This window comes from Notothenia rossii, assembly GCF_949606895.1.
Source record: "Notothenia rossii genome assembly, chromosome: 4".
Taxonomy (NCBI): domain Eukaryota; kingdom Metazoa; phylum Chordata; class Actinopteri; order Perciformes; family Nototheniidae; genus Notothenia; species Notothenia rossii.
Window position 1 is genome coordinate 89,315,325 of NC_136902.1, and position 22,517 is coordinate 89,337,841.

At 43.0% G+C, this 22,517-nt stretch overlaps 4 protein-coding genes across 4 annotated transcripts in view; 1 reads left to right on the forward strand and 3 right to left on the reverse strand.

The window, feature by feature from the left end:
• Positions 1-2,331: 2,331 nt before the first annotated feature.
• LOC307037627 (uncharacterized protein) lies at positions 2,332-3,211 on the reverse strand. The gene is made up of 4 exons (XM_079678680.1): positions 3,177-3,211; positions 3,003-3,032; positions 2,686-2,859; positions 2,332-2,566 (listed from the first exon to the last, which is right to left on the reverse strand). The coding sequence occupies exons 1-4, from the start codon at positions 3,184-3,186 to the stop codon at positions 2,478-2,480; spliced, it is 303 nt and encodes a 100-aa protein (XP_079534806.1). The 5' UTR covers positions 3,187-3,211; the 3' UTR covers positions 2,332-2,477.
• A 4,620-nt stretch (positions 3,212-7,831) lies between these two features.
• On the reverse strand, positions 7,832-8,778 carry LOC307037628 (uncharacterized protein). Its single transcript, XM_079678681.1, has 4 exons — positions 8,663-8,778; positions 8,488-8,517; positions 8,183-8,344; positions 7,832-8,063 (listed from the first exon to the last, which is right to left on the reverse strand). Exons 1-4 carry the CDS (start codon positions 8,670-8,672, stop codon positions 7,978-7,980), a joined length of 288 nt encoding a protein of 95 aa, XP_079534807.1. The 5' UTR covers positions 8,673-8,778; the 3' UTR covers positions 7,832-7,977.
• A 3,585-nt stretch (positions 8,779-12,363) lies between these two features.
• Positions 12,364-13,301, reverse strand: LOC307037668 (uncharacterized protein). The gene is made up of 4 exons (XM_079678723.1): positions 13,186-13,301; positions 13,012-13,041; positions 12,707-12,868; positions 12,364-12,595 (listed from the first exon to the last, which is right to left on the reverse strand). The coding sequence occupies exons 1-4, from the start codon at positions 13,193-13,195 to the stop codon at positions 12,510-12,512; spliced, it is 288 nt and encodes a 95-aa protein (XP_079534849.1). The 5' UTR covers positions 13,196-13,301; the 3' UTR covers positions 12,364-12,509.
• Positions 13,302-21,271: 7,970 nt separating this feature from the next.
• The window catches only part of LOC307034961 (interferon-induced protein with tetratricopeptide repeats 2-like), a gene marked incomplete at its 5' end in the record, with an annotated part of 3,480 nt that continues 2,234 nt past the window's right edge, over positions 21,272-22,517 (forward strand). The window contains one exon of the mRNA XM_079673885.1: positions 21,272-21,276. Coding sequence (XP_079530011.1) covers positions 21,272-21,276 — 5 coding nt within the window. The remainder of the gene's footprint in view (positions 21,277-22,517) is intronic.

Here is a 22,517-nt window from a genome sequence, read left to right on the forward strand (position 1 = left end):
CTCTACATGTTGCTCTCAGAGTAAATTTAACTTCAATATTAAAAACAAATCTTCCCGGGGGAGCATATGTCCCCGGACCCCCTGGAGGAGGTTAGGTCCCCCCCCCCACTTAAAGAAAGTAGCACTTTACCCCTGCTTACAGCCAGGGGCAGACTGGGAGGAAAAAGTGGCCCGGGGATTAATTGACAGACAGGCCCACTTAATGCGTGGCATGTATCGCTATACCATTTTACAGCATTACTTGCAGCTAATGATACTATTCTAGCTCTTTACACTCTTCTTATGTGTAACACATGAAATGTGGGTAATATAATACCCGTTACAATTCCCGGTAACGCACGTTATAACACATTTTAACCCGAAATCAAGTGGTGTTTAGTTTTTTAAGAATTGACCAACATCGCGAGGAATTCAGACACCAGAGAAACATTGTGCGGGTAGGTGAGTAAACCTGGTGTTACTGTTTCCTTCAGGCTCATCAAGATCCCTCCGTTTCGCGTCGGGCTCCCTGATCAGCCTGTCGGGTGTTCTTTTCCCCATAATGACCGCCTCGCTGCACATTACCCCGCTTATTACACGGCCATATACTAAACAAACTAAAGAATCGACTCCCAATATTGATTGAAATTATTTTATTGACTTCAAAATTATCGTATTTCTTCCGCTAAGAAAAAAAAACTCAGTTCCACGGCGCACCAACGGCTGGAACTGCGACAACAGCAACTTTACGGCAGCACTGTCCACTGTGGATTAACATTCAGCAGCGTTTTGATCGTTTTAATGCCATTAAGACATATTAAGATATGATTTCCCGATTTTGCTCCGTAAAGCTACATTATGTGATGTCTGGGTTTGCTTCCCCTGCCGCAAGTTTTGATCGCTCAGTGATGATACATATACCCCTAGAATCTGTGAAATATCTGCTTGCTAGCTAATATCTTATTTGTGCAGATCCGATCAGTATAAGTATTTATATCGTGAGTTCTGTGCTAAGTGCGTTAGCATTTTTTCGCTCAGGGCTCATTTTTTCGCTCAGGGCTCATTTAGACGCTTCTTGTGAGACTTGTGTTTTGTTTCGGTAAAAATGGTTCCTATCGTCAGTTAGCTGACTTTCTTCCCGTTAAGTGGGTATGACACATTAATAGGTTATTAAATGTTAAGAAGCCCTGAGACACAGTTTCGTGAGCACTCAGGTTTAACAGGTTAAGGTCTTATTGTGGACGTGGTCAGATTCAATATTTATTTTAAGTGTGTTGTTTATTTTAATGTGCAGGTTTTTTTATGAGATACCTATGGGAGACTTGGGTGGAACACCTACCTGACTTATCCTGTATTTTGTTGGTTTATAATGAGAAAAGCCAATGTGATAAAACTCTGAGTGGCACATATGAAACCACAGGTTAATGTCCCAACTATTCAGCTCCCCTCATTGATCAAATCAATGACTGGATGTGTCAGAACTTTCTTTAATCAGAAAAAGACAAAACTGAGGTAATTGTTTTTGGAGACAAGTCAGAGCTGAGCTTCATTAGGCAATGTTCAAAACAAGAGAAGAAGCCAGAAATCTAGGTGTAGTCATGGACTCTGACTTGCATTTAAATAGTTGCATTAAAGCTATTACTAAATCAGCCTCCTATCACCTAAAGAACATATCTAGGATTAAAAGAATAAAGTCACAGCAGGATTTGGAAAACGTGTCCATGCTTTTATCTTCAGTAGACTGGACTACTGTAATGGTGTCTTCACAGGTCTCACTAAAAGATCTATTAGAAAGCTGCAGCTGATTCAGAACGCTGCTGCTCGAGTCCTCACTAACACTAAGAAAGTGGATCACATCACTCCTGTTCTGAGGTCTTTACACTGGCTTCCTGTGTGTCAAAGAATCCATTCAAAAATACTGCTGCTGTTTATAAAGCATTGAATGGTTTAGGGCTAAAATACATTTCTGACCTCCTGCTAAATTATGAACCATCCGGAACTCTCAGGTCTTCAGGGACTGGTCTGCTTTCTGTCCCCAGAGTCAGAACATGGAGAAGCAGCGTTCAGTTATTATGCCATTTTAAAATGTCTTTCTATTTTAATGTCTTTAATTCTTTGTAAAGCACTTTGAAATAACTTGTGTTTCAAAGTACGATATAAATACGCTTGCATTTCCTCATCAGCTAAGTAACATCTTACAGCTTGGTTTTACAGCCCGACTTAACTGTGGCAAGAAAAAAGAATGCTAATAAATGTTTTTTTTAAAAAGGTTAATAAACCAGTGAACTATTTTAGTCCTTTCTCTTGGACATACAAAGAATGGAAAGATGCACAGGTGACACACTGAACAAGTATGTTTAATAGAAGAACGATTTATTAAATAAAACATTTTGTATGAGATGACAAAAGTGCTGTTTAGCCAGTGAACGTGCTGTCAATTGTACTTTCCTCCTTCTTTTGGCAAAGTACACATGTTCATCCTTTTCCTTCATGATTTTTCAGATGACGAGGATTGCAGTTATGAATCCAACGGTTGCTCCGACGCCAGCCACACATGCAGAGGCAACTGCTGGCAGACCGACTACACCTACAGCAAGGATCAAAGGTTTAATATCAACTATGCAGACACTGAGAACTGATATTACCATATTATCATTAGTTTAAACAAAAGATTAAAATGCAAAACATAAAAGTGATGATCTTTACCTGCTGTCTGCAAACCAGCCACTGTACTTCCGGCTGCCACTGCTCCCGCGTTAGCCACGGCAGCAGCTGACATCATGCCGGCAGCATAGGAGCTTGCTGCGATCCCGGCTGAGGTGAACCCTACAGCGGTCAGAACAAAAGGAGCAGCGACGAAAGCTCCAGCTCCAGCTGCAGCTGCAGAGGAAACGTTGTTAATGCCAATTTGTTTGCCCGCTCCAAAATGAATAGTGAGTCAGAAATAGTAAACATTCCTAAATTGGGCTCAATAAAGAGTATCTAATCTAAAGTGTGTTTACAATCAGATGTAAAAGTCTTACCTGATCCACCGACAATTAAAGCTGCAGTTACTGAAACACAAGATGAATATCAAAATCAACATTAACATCCGGTTTAATCAATACCTTTGCTAAAGTAACTATCATTATTATTGTTTGTAATTAAAAATCGAATGTACGAAGTAAAAACTCGATGAAATGTAAAGTGATACTCACACAGCCCCATGACTTGATATAGTGTGTCGTGTATAAGTAAGTAGGCTACTGATGAGCCTTGAGCTGCAGCGGGTTTATATAGCCTGCCTAGCTTTCATTTCCTGAAAAATAAAACTATGCTGTATAACCAGACCCAGCGCCGTGGGAGAGCCAGGCCCTCTGTCACACCTCAAGGACGGACAAAAGAAGGAGACCACACATGATTCATCCAATTGAAGTGCATTTATTTAAAGAAACTAAGTTAACTATGACGTCAGTTAATCAGTAATGTGTGTGTGTGTTAGGGGTTTCACAACTACCAATATTTACTAGTCGACTAGTTTTTCAAAATGGTAGTCGACTAGTCGACTAGTCGTTACGTCATAATAGAGACACACAAAGAGAGGTTTACAACTGTATTTTCTATTGGAACTCATACAGTAACATTAAACACTGCATTTTAATTTGTGTTACATGGCTGAGTAAATAACAAATACTGGACTCACCAAAATCGACAGCAAAAAACTCTTGTTTACATAAATGCCACGTAAATCCAGTGCGCAACAGCGCATTGCGCAACACTTCACTGTCCTCCACGATAACGTCCACCTTTCCATATTTTTGGTTTGAACACCAACGCATCGACATGTGAGGGAAGGAGGCTTGACCGCTTTCGGGTGACAGTGTTGCCTGCCAGGGAAAAAACCCTCTCACTCGGGGTGCTTGTGGCTGGAATAGCCAGGTAGCTCCTCGAAAGCGGGGGAAGCGGTGCACGTTTTCTGCCCACCACTCCAGTGGATTATCCATTGTGGGGATATGCGGTGTCCGCTGGCAGTAATCCCGTAGCTCATCATCCGCATCACTGTTGACCCGTGTTTTCTTGCTGTTCGTTTGCCTCTGTTCAGTGCTGACGCCCGTCCGTTGCTCACTGGTGCTAGCATTACTGCTAGTGCTAGCTGTCGGCAGCGGGTGCTTCATCTTCAGATGGTTGCGCATATCAGATGCATTTGTATTATACTTCAGTACAGCTGTACACAACTGACACTTCACTGTGGAGTTGGTTACATCTTCGTTAAAGTACTGCCATACATAAGAATGTCGGACGTGTTTTGTAGCATTTTGCAGCACCTAGTTTACCTCCATTTTTTTCCACGACTAGTCGACTAGGGCCTACAGCGCCGACTAGTGGTAAAGGTAGTCGACTAGTCGACTAGTCGATTATTTGGTGAAACCCCTAGTGTGTGTGTGTGTGTGTGTGTGTGTGTGTGAACATGCATCAGTATATAAAGCAAAAACAAACAAACAAAGGTCCAATAGAGCCAAGCAACCCAAGATGAGAGAGAGAGAGAAACTGACTGCTCAGGCACCCATAAGTTTGTAGCTGAGCAGTCAACCTAAATCAGGTGTCAGCAATCTCTCCTGATTGGGGTAGTGGCTAACCAGGGACCTGAGTCTAAAGGCCCTGACACACCAAGCAGTCACCAGAGAACTCGCTGACGCAGACTGTTGCGTCGGCGTGTTCTCCTGCGTCTTGGCCATCTGTCGCACTGGAACACACCGCAAAGACTTCAGCCGAGCACGTACGAACTGCGCATGCGTGAGTGGCAATAACTCTCCTTACCAGCAGGCGGCGGTAGTGTGCATTCGTCATTCAAAAGAGGCAACAACCGGAAGACAGAGAAGAAGAACAGACTCCGTGATATAAACAAACAACAAATAGTGTATGCGTTCCATTTTCACTCTCGTCCACCATGCGGTACTGGAGCTATCAGCCATTGGAGTGTTGCTTGTGGAAGACATTCTCAAGCAACCGTTTTGCTTCTCATGCACTGATTCGCTAGCTGAACAGCCAATCAGAGTGATTTCTTTGTCAGACTGCCTGTGGCCGACGCACGGCCGATTCAACATGCGTCGGCCATGAAAGGCCAAATAAGGCGTTTCACGGCCGACGGTGCGGGACACACCAAATTGAGTTTGGGCGACAGGGCACGCTTCGTCGTCCGACTGACGAAAACAGACGATTTCGGCTTTGTGTGTCAGGGCCTTAAGGCCTAGGGGCCGTCACACCTCCCATTTGACATTCCTGCCCTTCCCCAATAAACACGTTTTATTTTATTTATAAAATTAAAAAATATTTTTATTTTTTAAATTATAAATAAACTGAACTTTAAGGCTACGATGTGTGTGATGTCAGATCGTAATATAAGAGTAATACATGAAAAACAGGTATGAAATACTATATAACAGTAAAACAAGAATAGAGTTTAAAAGGGGAGTGGTTTGTAAAATATTCATAAAGAAAAAGAAAATCGGTTTACAGTTCTGTTTCATATGGGTGTTGAGATGTATCCATAGATCTCTTGATGTTGCTCTCAGAGTAAATTTAACTTCAATATTAAAAACAAATCTTCCCGGGGGAGCATATGTCCCCGGAGCCCCCTGGAGGAGGTTAGGTCCCCCCCCCCCACTTAAAGAAAGTAGCACTTTACCCCTGCTTACACCCAGGGGCAGACTGGGAGGAAAAAGTGGCCCGGGGATTAATTGACAGACAGGCCCACTTAATGCGTGGCATGTATCGCTATACCATTTTACAGCATTACTTGCAGCTAATGATACTATTCTAGCTCTTTACACTCTTCTTATGTGTAACACATGAAATGTGGGTAATATAATACCCGTTACAATTCCCAGTAACGCACGTTATAACACATTTTAACCCGAAATCAAGTGGTGTTTCGTTTTTTAAGAATTGACCAACATCGCGAGACATTCAGACACTAGAGAAAAATTGTGCGGGTAGATTAGTAAACCTGGTGTTACTGTTTCCTTCAGGCTCATCAAGATCCCTCCGTTTCGCGTCGGGCTCCCTGATCAGCCTGTCGGGTGTTCTTTTCCCCATAATGACCACCTCGCTGCACATTACCCCGCTTATTACACGGCCATATACTAAACAAACTAAAGAATCGATTCCCAATATTGATTGAAATTATTTTATTGACTTCAAAATTATCGTATTTCTTCCGCTAAGAAACAAAAACTCAGTTCCACGGCGCACCAACGGCTGGAACTGCGACAACAGCAACTTTACGGCAGCACTGTCCACTGTGGATTAACATTCAGCAGCGTTTTGATCGTTTTAATGCCATTAAGACATATTAAGATATGATTTCCCGATTTTGCTCCGTAAAGCTACATTATGTGATGTCTGGGTTTGCTTCCCCTGCCGCAAGTTTTGATCGCTCAGTCATGATACATATACCCCTAGAATCTGTGAAATATCTGCTTGCTAGCTAATATCTTATTTGTGCAGATCCGATCAGTATAAGTATTTATATCGTGAGTTCTGTGCTAAGTGCGTTAGCATTTTTTCGCTCAGGGCTCATTTTTTCGCTCAGGGCTCATTTTTTCGCTCAGGGCTCATTTAGACGCTTCTTGTGAGACTTGTGTTTTGTTTCGGTAAAAATGGTTCCTATCGTCAGTTAGCTGACTTTCTTCCCGTTAAGTGGGTATGACACATTAATAGGTTATTAAATGTTAAGAAGCCCTGAGACACAGTTTCGTGAGCCCTCAGGTTTAACAGGTTAAGGTCTTATTGTGGACGTGGTCAGATTCAATATTTATTTTAAGTGTGTTGTTTATTTTAATGTGCAGGTTTTTTATGAGATACCTATGGGAGACCTGGGTGGAACACCTACCTGACTTATCCTGTATTTTGTTGGTTTATAATGAGAAAAGCCAATGTGATAAAACTCTGAGTGGCACATATGAAACCACAGGTTAATGTCCCAACTATTCAGCTCCCCTCATTGATCAATTCAATGACTGGATGTGTCAGAACTTTCTTTAATCAGAAAAAGACAAAACTGAGGTAATTGTTTTTGGAGACAAGTCAGAGCTGAGCTTCAGTAGGCAATGTTCAAAACAACAGAAGAAGCCAGAAATCTAGGTGTAGTCATGGACTCTGACTTGCATTTAAATAGTTGCATTAAAGCTGTTACTAAATCAGCCTCCTATCACCGAAAGAACATATCTAGGATTAGAAAAACGTGTCCATGCTTTTATCTTCAGTAGACTGGACTACTGTAATGGTGTCTTCACAGGTCTCACTAAAAGATCTATTAGAAAGCTGCAGCTGATTCAGAACACCGCTGCTCGAGTCCTCACTAACACTAAGAAAGTGGATCACATCACTCCAATTCTGAGGTCTTTACACTGGCTTCCTGTGTTTCAAAGAATCCATTCAAAAATACTGCTGCTGTTTATAAAGCATTGAATGGTTTAGGGCTAAAATACATGTCTGACCTCCTGCTAAATTATGAACCATCCGGAACTCTCAGGTCTTCAGGGACTGGTCTGCTTTCTGTCCCCAGAGTCAGAACATGGAGAAGCAGCGTTCAGTTATTATGCCATTTTAAAATGTGTTTCTATTTTAATGTCTTTAATTTTTTGTAAAGCACTTTGAAATAACTTGTGTTGAAAGGTGCGATATAAATACGCTTGCATTTCCTCATCAGCTAAGTAACATCTTACAGCTTGGTTTTACAGCCCGACTTAACTGTGGCAAGAAAAAAGTGCTAATTAAAAAAAAAATAGGTTAATAAACCAGTGAACTATTTTAGTCCTTTCTCTTGGACATACAAAGAATGGAAAGATGCACAGGCGACACACTGAACAAGTATGTTTAATAGAAGAACGATTTATTAAACAAAACATTTTGTATGAAATGACAAAAGTGCTGTTTAGCCAGTGAACGTGCTGTCAATTGTACTTTCCTCCTTCTTTTGGCAAAGTACACATGTTCATCCTTTTCCTTCATGATTTCTCAGATGAGGAATGCAGTTATCAATCCAACGGTTGCTCCGACGCTAGCCACACCTGCAGAGGCAACTGCTGGCAGACCGATTACACCTACAGCAAGGATCAAAGGTTTAATATCAACTATGCAGACACTGAGAACTGATATTACCATATTATCATTAGTTTAACCAAAAGATTAAAATGCAAAACATAAAAGTGATGATCTTTACCTGCTGTCTGCAAACCAGCCACTGCACTTCCGGCTGCCACTGCTCCCGCGTTAGCCACTGCAGCAGCTGACATCCAGCCGGCAGCATAGGAGCCTGCTGTGATCCCGACGGAGGTGAACCCTACAGCGGCCAGAACAGCAGGAGCAGCGACGACAGCTCCAGCTGCAGAGGAAACGTTGTTAATGCCAATTTGTTTCGCCACTCCAAAATGAATAGTGAGTCAGAAATAGTAAACATTCCTAAATTGGGCTCAATAAAGAGTATCTAATCTAAAGTGTGTTTACAATCAGATGTAAAAGTCTTACCTGCTCCACCGACAACTAAAGCTGCAGTTACTGAAACACAAGATGAATATCGAAATCAACATTAACATCCGGCTTAATCAATACCTTTGCTAAAGTAACTATCATTATTATTGTTTGTAATTAAAAAATCGAATGTACGAAGTAAAAACTCGATGAAATGTAAAGTGATACTCACACAGCCCCATGACTTGATATAGTGTGTCGTGTATAAGTAAGAACTGATGAGCCTTGAGCTGCAGCGGATTTATATAGCCTGCCTAGCTTTCATTTCCTGACAAATAAAACTATGCTGTAGAACCAGACCCAGCGCCGTGGGAGAGCCAGGCCCTCTGTCACACCTCAAGGACGGACAAAAGAAGGAGACCACACATGATTCATCCAATTGAAGTGCATTTATTTAAAGAAATTAAGTTAACTATGACGTCAGTTAATCAGTAATGTGTGTGTGTGTGTGTGTGTGTGTGTGAACATGCATCAGTATATAAAGCAAAAACAAACAAACCAAGGTCCAATAGAGCCAAGCAGCCCAAGAGGAGAGAGAAACTGACTGCTCGGGCACCCATAAGTTTGTAGCTGAGCAGTCAACCTAAATCAGGTGTCAGCAATCTCTCCTGATTGGGGGAGTGGCTAACCAGGGACCTGAGTCTAAAGGCCCTGACACACCAAGCAGTCACCAGAGAACTCGCTGACGCAGACTGTTGCGTCGGCGTGTTCTCCTGCGTCTTGGCCATGTGTCGCACTGGAACACACCGCAAAGACTTCAGCCGAGCACGTACGAACTGCGCATGCGTGAGTGGCAATAACTCTCCTTACCAGCAGGCGGCGGTAGTGTGCATTCGTCATTCAAAAGAGGCAACAACCGGAAGACAGAGAAGAAGAACAGACTCCTTGATACAAACAAACAACAAATAGCGTGTGCGTTCCATTTTCACTCTCGTCCACCGTGCGGTACTGGAGCTATCAGCCATTGGAGTGTTGCTTGTGGAAGACATTCTCAAGCAACCGTTTTGCTTCTCATGCACTGATTCGCTAGCTGAACAGCCAATCAGAGTGATTTCTTTGTCAGACTGCCTGTGGCCGACGCACGGCCGATTCAACATGCGTCGGCCATGAAAGTCCAAATAAGGCGTTTCACGGCCGACGGTGCGGGACACACCAAATTGAGTTTGGGCGACAGGGCACGCTTCGTCGTCCGACTGACGAAAACAGACAATTTCGGCCTTGTGTGTCAGGGCCTTAAGGCCTAGGGGCCGTCACACCTCCCATTTGACATTCCTGCCCTTCCCCAATAAACACGTTTTATTTTATTTATAAAATTAAAAAATATTTTAATTTTTTAATTATAAATAAACTGTGAACTTTAAGGCTACGATGTGTGTGATGTCAGATCGTAATATAAGAGTAATACATGAAAAACAGGTATGAAATACTATATAACAGTAAAACAAGAATAGAGTTTAAAAGGGGAGTGGTCTGTAAAATATCCATAAAGAAAAAGAAAATCGGTTTACAGTTCTGTTTCATATGGGTGTTGAGATGTATCCATAGATCTCTACATGTTGCTCTCAGAGTCAATTTAACTTCAATATTAAAAACAAATCTTCCCGGGGGAGCATATGTCCCCGGACCCCCCTAGAGGAGGTTAAGTCCCCCCCCCCACTTAAAGAAAGTAGCACTTTACCCCTGCTTACACCCAGGGGCAGACTGGAAGGAAAAAGTGGCCCGGGGATTAATTGACAGACAGGCCCACTTAATGCGTGGCATGTATCGCTATACCATTTTACAGCATTACTTGCAGCTAATGATACTATTCTAGCTCTTTACACTCTTCTTATGTGTAACACATGAAATGTGGGTAATATAATACCCGTTACAATTCCCAGTAACGCACGTTATAACACATTTTAACCCGAAATCAAGTGGTGTTTAGTTTTTTAAGAATTGACCAACATCACGAGACATTCAGACACCAGAGAAACATTGTGCGGGTAGATTAGTAAACCTGGTGTTACTGTTTCCTTCAGGCTCATCAAGATCCCTCAGTTTCGCGTCGGGCTCCCTGATCAGCCTGTCGGGTGTTCTTTTCCCCATAATGACCGCCTCGCTGCACATTACCCCGCTTATTACACGGCCATATACTAAACAAACTAAAGAATCGACTCCCAATATTGATTGAAATTATTTTATTGACTTCAAAATTATCGTATTTCTTCCGCTAAGAAAAAAAAACTCAGTTCCACGGCGCACCAACGGCTGGAACTGCGACAACAGCAACTTTAGGGCAGCACTGTCCACTGTGGATTAACATTCAGCAGCGTTTTGATCGTTTTAATGCCATTAAGACATATTAAGATATGATTTCCCGATTTTGCTCCGTAAAGCTACATTATGTGATGTCTGGGTTTGCTTCCCCTGCCGCAAGTTTTGATCGCTCAGTGATGATACATATACCCCTAGAATCTGTGAAATATCTGCTTGCTAGCTAATATCTTATTTGTGCAGATCCGATCAGTATAAGTATTTATATCGTGAGTTCTGTGCTAAGTGCGTTAGCATTTTTTCGCTCAGGGCTCATTTTTTCGCTCAGGGCTCATTTTTTCGCTCAGGGCTCATTTAGACGCTTCTTGTGAGACTTGTGTTTTGTTTCGGTAAAAATGGTTCCTATCGTCAGTTAGCTGACTTTCTTCCCGTTAAGTGGGTATGACACATTAATAGGTTATTAAATGTTAAGAAGCCCTGAGACACAGTTTCGTGAGCCCTCAGGTTTAACAGGTTAAGGTCTTATTGTGGACGTGGTCAGATTCAATATTTATTTTAAGGGTGTTGTTTATTTTAATGGGCAGGTTTTTTTATGAGATACCTATGGGAGAGTTGGGTGGAACACCTACCTGACTTATCCTGTATTTTGTTGGTTTATAATGAGAAAAGCCAATGTGATAAAACTCTGAGTGGCACATATGAAACCACAGGTTAATGTCCCAACTATTCAGCTCCCCTCATTGATCAAATCAATGACTGGATGTGTCAGAACTTTCTTTAATCAGAAAAAGACAAAACTGAGGTAATTGTTTTTGGAGACAAGTCAGAGCTGAGCTTCAGTAGGCAATGTTCAAAACAACAGAAGAAGCCAGAAATCTAGGTGTAGTCATGGACTCTGACTTGCATTTAAATAGTTGCATTAAAGCTGTTACTAAATCAGCCTACTATCACCGAAAGAACATATCTAGGATTAGAAAAACGTGTCCATGCTTTTATCTTCAGTAGACTGGACTACTGTAATGGTGTTTTTACAGGTCTCACTAAAAGATCTATTAGAAAGCTGCAGCTGATTCAGAACACCGCTGCTCGAGTCCTCACTAACACTAAGAAAGTGGATCACATCACTCCAGTTCTGAGGTCTTTACACTGGCTTCCTTTGTTTCAAAGAATCCATTCAAAAATACTGCTGCTGTTTATAAAGCATTGAATGGTTTAGGGCTAAAATACATTTCTGACCTCCTGCTAAATTATGAACCATCTGGAACTCTCAGGTCTTCAGGGACTGGTCTGCTTTCTGTCCCCAGAGTCAGAACATGGAGAAGCAGCGTTCAGTTATTATGCCATTTTAAAATGTGTTTCTATTTTAATGTCTTTAATTCTTTGTAAAGCACTTTGAAATAACTTGTGTTTCAAAGTACGATATAAATACGCTTGCATTTCCTCATCAGCTAAGTAACATCTTACAGCTTGGTTTTACAGCCCGACTTAACTGTGGCAAGAAAAAAGAATGCTAATAAAATGTTTTAAAAAAAAGGTTAATAAACCAGTGAACTATTTTAGTCCTTTCTCTTGGACATACAAAGAATGGAAAGATGCACAGGTGACACACTGAACAAGTATGTTTAATAGAAGAACGATTTATTAAACAAAACATTTTGTATGAAATTACAAAAGTGCTGTTTAGCCAGTGAACGTGCTGTCAATTGTACTTTCCTCCTTCTTTTGGCAAAGTACACATGTTCATCCTTTTCCTTCATGATTTCTCAGATGAGGATTGCAGTTATGAATCCAACGGTTGCTCCGACGCCAGCCACACCTGCAGAGGCAACTACTGGCAGACCGACTACACCTACAGCAAGGATCAAAGGTTTAATATCAACTATGCAGACACTGAGAACTGATATGATCATTAGTTTAACCAAAATATTAAAATGCAAAACATAAAAGTGATGATCTTTACCTGCTGCCTGCAAACCAGCCACTGTACTTCCGGCTGCCACTGCTCCCGCGTTAGCCACTGCAGCAGCTGACATCATGCCGGCAGCATAGGAGCCTGCTGTGATCCCGACGGAGGTGAACCCTACAGCGGTCAGAACAACAGGAGCAGCGACGACAGCTACAGCTGCAGAGGAAACGTTGTTAATGCCAATTTGTTTGGCCGCTCCAAAATGAATAGTGAGTCAGAAATAGTAAACGTTCCTAAATTGGGCTCAATAAAGAGTATCTAATCTAAAGTGTGTTTACAATCAGATGTAAAAGTCTTACCTGCTCCACCGACAACTAAAGCTGCAGTTACTGAAACACAAGATGAATATCGAAATCAACATTAACATCCGGCTTAATCAATACCTTTGCTAAAGTAACTATCATTATTATTGTTTGTAATTAAAAATCGAATGTACGAAGTAAAAACTCGATGAAATGTAAAGTGATACTCACACAGCCCCATGACTTGATATAGTGTGTCGTGTATAAGTAAGTACTGATGAGCCTTGAGCTGCAGCGGGTTTATATAGCCTGCCTAGCTTTCATTTCCTGAAAAATAAAACTATGCTGTAGAACCAGACCCAGCGCCGTGGGAGAGCCAGGCCCTCTGTCACACCTCAAGGATGGACAAAAGAAGGAGACCACACATGATTCATCCAATTGAAGTGCATTTATTTAAAGAAACTAAGTTAACTATGAAGTCAGTTAATCAGGTGTGTGTGTGTGTTAGGGGTTTCACAACTACCAATATTTACTAGTCGACTAGTTTTTCAAAATGGTAGTCGACTAGTCGACTAGTCGTTACGTCATAATAGAGACACACAAAGAGAGGTTTACAACTGTATTTTCTATTGGAACTCATACAGTAACATTAAACACTGCATTTTAATTTGTGTTACATGGCTGAGTAAATAACAAACACTGGACTCACCAAAATCGACAGCAAAAAACTCTTGTTTACATAAATGCCACGTAAATCCAGTGCGCAACAGCGCATTGCGCAACACTTCGCTGTCCTCCACGATAACGTCCACCTTTCCATATTTTTGGTTTGAACACCAACGCATCGACATGTGAGGGAAGGAGGCTTGACCGCTTTCGGGTGACAGTGTTGCCTGCCAGGGAAAAAACCCTCTCACTCGGGGTGCTTGTGGCTGGAATAGCCAGGTAGCTCCTCGAAAGCGGGGGAAGCGGTGCACGTTTTCTGCCCACCACTCCAGTGGATTATCCATTGTGGGGATATGCGGTGTCCGCTGGCAGTAATCCCGTAGCTCATCATCCGCATCACTGTTGACCTGTGTTTTCTTGCTGTTCGTTTGCCTCTGTTCAGTGCTGACGCCGGTCCGTTGCTCACTGGTGCTAGCATTACTGCTAGTGCTAGCTGTCGGCAGCGGGTGCTTCATCTTCAGATGGTTGCGCATAGCAGATGCATTTGTATTATACTTCAGTACAGCTGTACACAACTGACACTTCACTGTGGAGTTGGTTACATCTTCGTTGAAGTACTGCCATACATAAGAATGTCGGACGTGTTTTGTAGCATTTTGCAGCACCTAGTTTACCTCCATTTTTTTCCACGACTAGTCGACTAGGGCCTACAGCGCCGACTAGTGGTAAAGGTAGTCGACTAGTCGACTAGTCGATTATTTGGTGAAACCCCTAGTGTGTGTGTGTGTGTGTGTGTGTGTGTGTGTGTGTGTGTGTGTGAACATGCATCAGTATATAAAGCAAAAACAAACAAACAAAGGTCCAAGAGAGCCAAGCAACCCAAGAGGAGAGAGAGAGAGAAACTGACTGCTCAGGCACCCATAAGTTTGTAGCTGAGCAGTCAACCTAAATCAGGTGTCAGCAATCTCTCCTGATTGGGGGAGTGGCTAACCAGGGACCTGAGTCTAAAGGCCCTGACACACCAAGCATTCACCAGAGAACTCGCTGACGCAGACTGTTGCGTCGGCGTGTTCTCCTGCGTCTTGGCCATGTGTTGCACTGGAACACACCGCAAAGACTTCAGCCGAGCACGTACGAACTGCGCATGCGTGAGTGGCAATAACTCTCCTTACCAGCAGGCGGCGGTAGTGTGCATTCGTCATTCAAAAGAGGCAACAACCGGAAGACAGAGAAGAAGAACAGACTCAGTGATATAAACAAACAACAAATAGCGTGTGCGTTCCATTTTCACTCTCGTCCACCGTGCGGTACTGGAGCTATCAGCCATTGGAGTGTTGCTTGTGGAAGACATTCTCAAGCAACCGTTTCGCTTCTCATGCACTGATTCGCTAGCTGAACAGCCAATCAGAGTGATTTCTTTGTCAGACTGCCTGTGGCCGACGCACGGCCGATTCAACATGCGGGACACACCAAATTGAGTTTGGGCGACAGGGCACGCTTCGTCGTCCGACTGACGAAAACAGACGATTTCGGCTTTGTGTGTCAGGGCCTTAAGGCCTAGGGGCCGTCACACCTCCCATTTGACATTCCTGCCTTTCCCCAATAAACACGTTTTATTTTATTTATAAAATTAAAAAATATTTTTATTTTTTTAATTATAAATAAACTGTGAACTTTAAGGCTACGATGTGTGTGATGTCAGATCGTAATATAAGAGTAATACATGAAAAACAGGCATGAAATACTATATAACAGTAAAACAAGAATAGAGTTTAAAAGGGGAGTGGTTTGTAAAATATCCATAAAGAAAAAGAAAATCGGTTTACAGTTCTGTTTCATATGGGTGTTGAGATGTATCCATAGATCTCTTGATGTTGCTCTCAGAGTAAATTTAACTTCAATATTAAAAACAAATCTTCCCGGGGGAGCATATGTCCCCGGACCCCCCTAGAGGAGGTTAGGTCCCCCCCCCCACTTAAAGAAAGTAGCACTTTACCCCTGCTTACAGCCAGGGGCAGACTGGGGGGAAAAAGTGGCCCGGGGATTAATTGACAGACAGGCCCACTTAATGCGCGGCATGTATCGGCCGGCCGGCGAAGAAAGTATGTTACTTAACAAAAAACCCTGCATTTAATGTTATTTTGGACCATTACTCAAATAGCAATCACATTACCTGAGCCCTTGAGTTGCCTAGAGCAAAATAGTTACAGCATATATTTAGTGATTTTAATGTTAACGGATCATTGATGCAAGAACATTTGGAGCCAATTTGCCTGACTTGACGCATGGAATAAAACATGGGCGTAGGAAGCATCCTCAATGTGGGTGAGACAATTTAACAGGAGGTGCGGGCAGGTGGTGGACCTCCCCTCCTCTAGGGAAGCATGGTCCCCCGGGAAGATTTTTTTTTAAATGTTGAAGTTAAATGCATCAATCTGGTGCACTTAGAGAGCAAAATTAGGGACTAAATCTATGGATACATCTCTCAACACCCATATGAAACGGAACTGTAAACAGATTTACTTTTTCTTTCAACATTTATTTGAACAGCAAGTGGAGGCAAAAGTGACTGCACCCAAAACAATAAACCTGCTAGCTAACTAGCCTAAACTCACTAAGAGTACATCTGTAAGCAACAGTACATCTGTAAGCAACTGCCAGCTAGGTCTCTCAGTCACTCACTCCGTATCGTTCACTGCGCAGTGACAGCTGCTACGGGCCTGATGTGTGAAAGTGAAACCCCTCCAGGGAGTGGCCGGAACACTTACCACGCACAGCACCGGCCCAACTCCCGGTATTCCCAAAGGCCAGTCCGCCCCTGCTTACACCTATATGGCGTGAGCTGATGATCAAGCCTTCATTGTAACAGTCGCAGGTACACAGTGTATGTGCGTGTGGGGAGTGTTGCAGTAGAACATTCCACTGTAGCGCTGGTACATTAATGGGAAACCCTAAATGTTTGAGCAGCCTCTATGAAACGTCAAGCTACCCCACAGCACCCCCAAAAGAAAATCTCTGGTGCCGATACTGGCCGAGACACATGACGGTTTTGTGTGTCCTGACTGCCCTCCCATGAAAATCGTATGCCCTCTCTGTAGATTTGTTCTGGCGCCGGGTCTGGTCCTATATGGCCTCCTTCAAATGTAGGGACTGGAAGTGACAGTGGTGGGGTAAATCATATGTTTGTATGACTTGGTCTCAGGTGCTATGAGTACCCAATAAAAAGGTCCACTGCGTTTGTTCCAAACAAAATGTGAAACCAAAATGTTGATAACATATTTTCTGTCTGCGACCAGGTAACAGACAGAACTGCCTTGTGAAGCGATGCGTTCAGGGAACTAATCTAAACACCAATGGCCTCATTATAAGGCATATACAGATTTCAATCAACCATCGATACTTTATGAAGATAAGTTCAAATTGAATGTTATATATTGCTACTTTGAAGGAGACAATGTTAGCATTATAATCTCTACTTTTTAAATCTTCCTGTAATATTTCTTTCTGCATTTTCACATCTAGATTTGAAATCGCTGTTGTCTCAGATGTTGGTGAGATCTCAGGCTCTATGAACGCAGTCACTCTGATCTATTTTCAGTTGAGAGATGCTTTACACTTAGTCATATTTTGACTTTATGACTCAGCACTTGTCTTTTGTCTTGGGAGAGAGTGGGTAATATCAGTTAGGAAAGTTGAGGTTGTTTGATCAGATAGAGCAGACATAATTCATTTATTGTGGAAGCAAAGGGAGAACATATATTTTATAGCCATCTTAATTTGGTTTCTGGTAAGTCTGTTATCATATCACCCAATGAACTGCCTCATTGAGGTCACTTTATCTCACTGTCATTAATGTTTGAACAAGTGGATGATCATTCTTTTGTTGACATTGACCTATTTTCACTGACCTGCCATGAGGTGATTTTAATAAAGATTTGTTTTAATATTTGATTATCCACAATCAGGGATGGGCAAATGGCGGCCCGCGGGCCGCATGTGGCCCCCACCTCCTCTTTTTGTGGCCCTCAGAATAATTTTTAAACAACGTAATTAATTAAAAAATATATTAAAAAAAATATTTAAAATTTGTTTTACTTGTAGTTCTGATACCGTCCACTAGACTCCTAGTGACGCATTTGTGTGTATGTGTTTGTTTCCCGGGGAAACCCTCACAAGAAACACCGGCTGTTGTTATGTCTGCTGTTACGTTAAGTTGCCGCTTGTAATTATGCCGTTACAAGCTTAAAAGTTGTATTTATCATCTGAATTTGGTGAAACAAGTTTAATATTCTTAAAAACAAGACTTTGTTTATTTGAAATCAGATGAAAACAAACTGTCACGGACCCTGCCGTGTTATCTATGATTACTACGCTTTTCATTCATAATTTCAGCGGGAGGGAGGGGGAGTGGTGCTAAGGAACAGCAGAGTGCGGCCGTGTTGACATTCCCCTTATTGTGGAATGAGGGGAATGCAGAGACAGGCTACAAGTGTCTTAGGTTCAAGTTAGACAACTAATGTCTGGGTAGTGTTTATGACTTCATGTTTATGTCATCTTAATGGTTCATCTCAATACACAGACATTTTCCGTGCTTTCCAATAGTTTACAATCGTTTTATTCCACTGTTTAATAACCTGTTCAATACAAACATGCCACTTGTAAAAATGAAATAACATTTCATTCCCTTTGATTGTAAAATGTCAATGAAGATGTCAGACTTAGTATATTTGTTAATAATTACATACAACACATGGAATTTGTGTGTGTGTGTTCCATGTGAATCTGCGGCCCCCTGGTGGCCAGTACATCAATTATGTGGCCCCCACCACCATCAAAGTTGCCCATCCCTAAGCTCATGATCATAGTCCTTGTTTTTCCTCGAAAGAGTGTTATTGTTTTTCCCTGTTTTGTTACTGTGACAATACCAGTAAAGTCTTTATTTTGAACCCTACCTGAGTCTGAGTTGAGTCGTGCATTTGAGTTCATGCCTCAGAGTTCACCCCTTGACAGATTCTGTACATTTCAAATACTTTACAGTTGTCATGGCTTCCATGAAGTGGACATGGCGGGGCTTAATTCCCTTACCCCTCCCCTTTGACCTGAGAAAAGGTCAGAGGATCTCCAGATTCAAGTGGTTTATTTGTGGACATGTGAATTCCGAGAATACGGGGTTCCCTGCTTTGATTTGACTTGTTTTTCTATGTCTTTCGGGCAAAACTCGTATCCTTACAGAAATCAAGTACATGCTCAAAAATGGCATCGCCGAACCTTCTTGTTCAAGCCGGGCATCGCCCTGTCTGCTTGTGGAGAAGTCTGATAAGAGTCCTAGGTTTTTACACAGATTATCGGAAGGTTAATGCTGTTACTAAACCCGATCCACTGCCTCGTATGGAAGATTGTATTGATCAAGTTGGTTCTAAGCAGTTTGGAAGCAAATTTGATCTTTGAAAAGGTTACTGGCAGGTTCCACTCTCCCCAAGGGCCAAGGAAATCTCCGCCTTTATTACACCCTCGGGGTTATATTCCTATAACGTGATGACTTTTGGTCTGCGTAATGCTCCCTCCACATTCCAGCGACTTATGAACAGGGTGGTGTCGGGGTTGGAATGTTGTGCCGTGTACTTGGATGACGTTGTGATCTATAGCGATACGTAGGAGGAACATTTGGCCCGTATTAAGAAACTGTTTGAGTGAGGCGTGCCTGACAGTAAACTTGGCAAGGTCCCCCGAAACCAGCCTCGGATCGCTCGTCTTTGAGTGCCAACAAAAATATTTAAACGTCAGAGCCGCAGGCCCTCCAGAAAATCTGGCGTGCTCCATCTCTCGCTGCAGTGATTTTCATGCCAATCTGAGCAACAATTTAGCATTTATTTGAAAGAAAAGGGTAGGTAAAATTAGAAATTCTACACTCCGCAGCAGACAGCTGTTTGCTTTTCACCCAACAACGACAACCGACTCACAAAACGCTATGTTGTAGCGTTGATAAACCAAACCATTTAACTAAATTGCAAGTCAAAATACCAATACCACAGGACAATTCTTTTTTTTAAAGCAATATTTTTAGTGGCCCAAGCGGGCAAGTGGAAAGTACGTTATGCTGGCCCGGGGTGTCTAAATAGTGCTTCCGGGCCAGCGGGCCATTTATAATGTCGAGCCCTGAGAGGCCTCCCGAAACGCGATGGGCCGTCTTATAACAGCTGCCCAGGTGCAGCTCGTCAGTCCACGATCATCTGACAGCACTGGAACCTGCAAACAAGGGAAGAGAGAGACCACAGAACGCCTAGTGGTGTGGAGGGGTCGTCACACCTCTTAATTACTGATATATATATAATAGTAATCCTAATCCTGGTTCTTATTTAGTAGACGATGAAACCAGCAAAAGTGGCCTGGCTGGATATTTAATTCCTGGCCTGACATACATTTATTTTCCGGAAAAGGGAATGCCCTAATGCACCTTAGGGAAAAGTTTCACTTTCACTTTGACAGAACCCTAAAAGCACACACAGTACAGTGTATCTACGTGTGTGTGTGTGTGTGTGTGTGTGTGTGTGTGTGTGTGTGTGTGTGTGTGTGTGTGTGTGTGTGTGTGTGTGTGTGTGTGTGTGTGTGTGTGTGTGTGTGTGTGTGTGTGTGTGTGTGTGTGTGTGTGTGTGTGTGTGTGTGTGTGTGTGTGTGTGTGTGTGTGTGTGTGTGTGTGTGTGTGTGTGTGTGTGTGTGTGTGTGTGTGTGTGTGTGTGTGTGTGTGTGTGTACAGCCGCTGCCTTCCTGGGGCTGTCAAGGCTGGAAAACCTGCTTGTGTGTGTGTGTACACCGGAGCGACGCAGTTTCTCCGACGTCCCGCCCTCGCTGCATCCGAAGAGGTGATTGGATGAGACGTCATCCAATCCCCGCCCTTTCCGGCACATCTCCCGGGGGGAGGAGTACAAAGGCTGGGAACGGAGATCATTCTGGAGGCTCTGTGTAGGGAGACAGACGCCTCTAGCTTCGCGATACTTACTGTGTGTGTTATACTGTTAGCTCCCCCTGTAATCCGCAGATACTTAGCCGAGTGCAAGTAGAGTGTTGTACCTTTCTATTGTGTAACGTTGTGTAGGAGTATTAGCTTAGACCCAGGTGATTAGCACCTGTTGACCAGCTGTTGTTATCTGTTTAAAACGCGTTAGCTTAGACCCAGGTGATTAGTACCTGTTGACCAGCTGTTATCTGTGCAAACCATATTAGCTTAGACCCAGGTGATTAGCACCTGTAGACCAGCTACAGCTGTGTGTGTGCAGCTTTCTTGAGTCACATTTTGTACCCCGTGTAACGGGAGGGTTTTGTTTCTTTATCATGGTCGGAGGGAGGAATATTAGGTGACTCCGCATTAATTAAACCAATGCCTTTCGGCCGGGTCAGACTTGGTGGTTGCTCCTTACGTTTACGAATCATGCAGTTAGCAATAACATGTCCAAACTGATGACAATAGTGGCACTCTCTCTCCTCTCTTGTTACCCTATACACATTCCCCGGCTCAGAGGGTGCCGCAGACACACTATGTGCCCTCTCAGTAGCGACCGGGGAAAACACAGTTTTATGCATCAACACATATTCGTCAGCCAGTACAGCAGCTGCGGAGAGAGACTGTACTCTCTGTTCGTTTATGTATCCCACAATGCGGTCAGGCAACCCCCTTTTAAATTCTTCCATGAGAATTAATTATTTCAGAACAGAGTACTCTGCAGCGTTACACGAGTCAATCCACTTTGTAAATAACATCCCTTTCTCCCTGGCAAACTCCACATGGGTTTGATTAGAACCCTTTCTATGGTTCCTGAACTTCTGCCGGTAGGCTTCGGGAACTAGCTCGTACACCCTAAGTATGGCACGCTTCACCAGGTCTTAACTTAAGCTGTCCTCTAACGAAAGAGCAGAAACTGCCTCTTGAGCTCTCTCGTGAAGCTTACACCGTACTAACAGCGCCCAGGCTTCAGCCGGCCACTGTAGTGCCGCTGCAATGTGTTCAAACGCACAAAAATACGCATCCACTTCAGTCTCGAGGAAAACCGGCACTAATGCTACATTTTTCCCTACATTGAAGGCAGGTTGACGAGAAGGAAGTGAAAAGCTTTCTCTAGGATTGCAAATAACACCAGATGCGCGCAGTTCGGAGTCTAGCTCCATCTGCCGTATCCGGACTTCCTTATCTGCTTCGATTCTTTTTGCCTGAAACTGATACTGCCTGTCTTGCTCCCTGTCTTTTGCCTCTAACTGAAGTTGCCTGTCTTGTTGCCTGTCTTTTGCTTCCAACTGAAGTCGGGCGAGGCGGACTTTAAGTTTCTTCCCTTCCCGGGAATCTGTACTACCAACCGGAGAGGGTGGACATTTACGAGGCGGCCTGTGCAGTACTTCACACGGCTCGCCCCCCTCGCTGCCATCACTCTTTTCTTGGCTAACCTTTAACTCTATGGGCTCTATGGCCGGTCCGCGGACCCCCACCTTTAAGCGGCGGGTTCCAGCAGGAAAAGCTGGAGGCCGGAAAAGAGTGAGACAGGTAGCGCGCAAAAGTAAAAGTGGAACCAAGAGTGGTATGCCGCTGCTGCGGCTTATATTCAGGTGCGCCTTATAGTCCGAAGATTACGGTAGTTAAACAGTGTGTATTCAAATGTTGCACTCTTCAGAGGCATTTTGCAGAGGTGGGACCAAGTCATTGTTTTGCAAGTCCGAGTCAAGTCTCAAGTCTTTGCGCTCAAGTCCGAGTCAAGTCTCAAGTCAGGATGGGCGAGTTCAAGTCAAGTCCAAGTCCTAAACTTTGACAAAACGAGTCTTAAACAAGTCATTATGTGCTTTTCACCAAATGTAATGTCATCGATCAACGGAATAATACTTAATAATCAAACTGCTCTTTATTAGTCAGATTC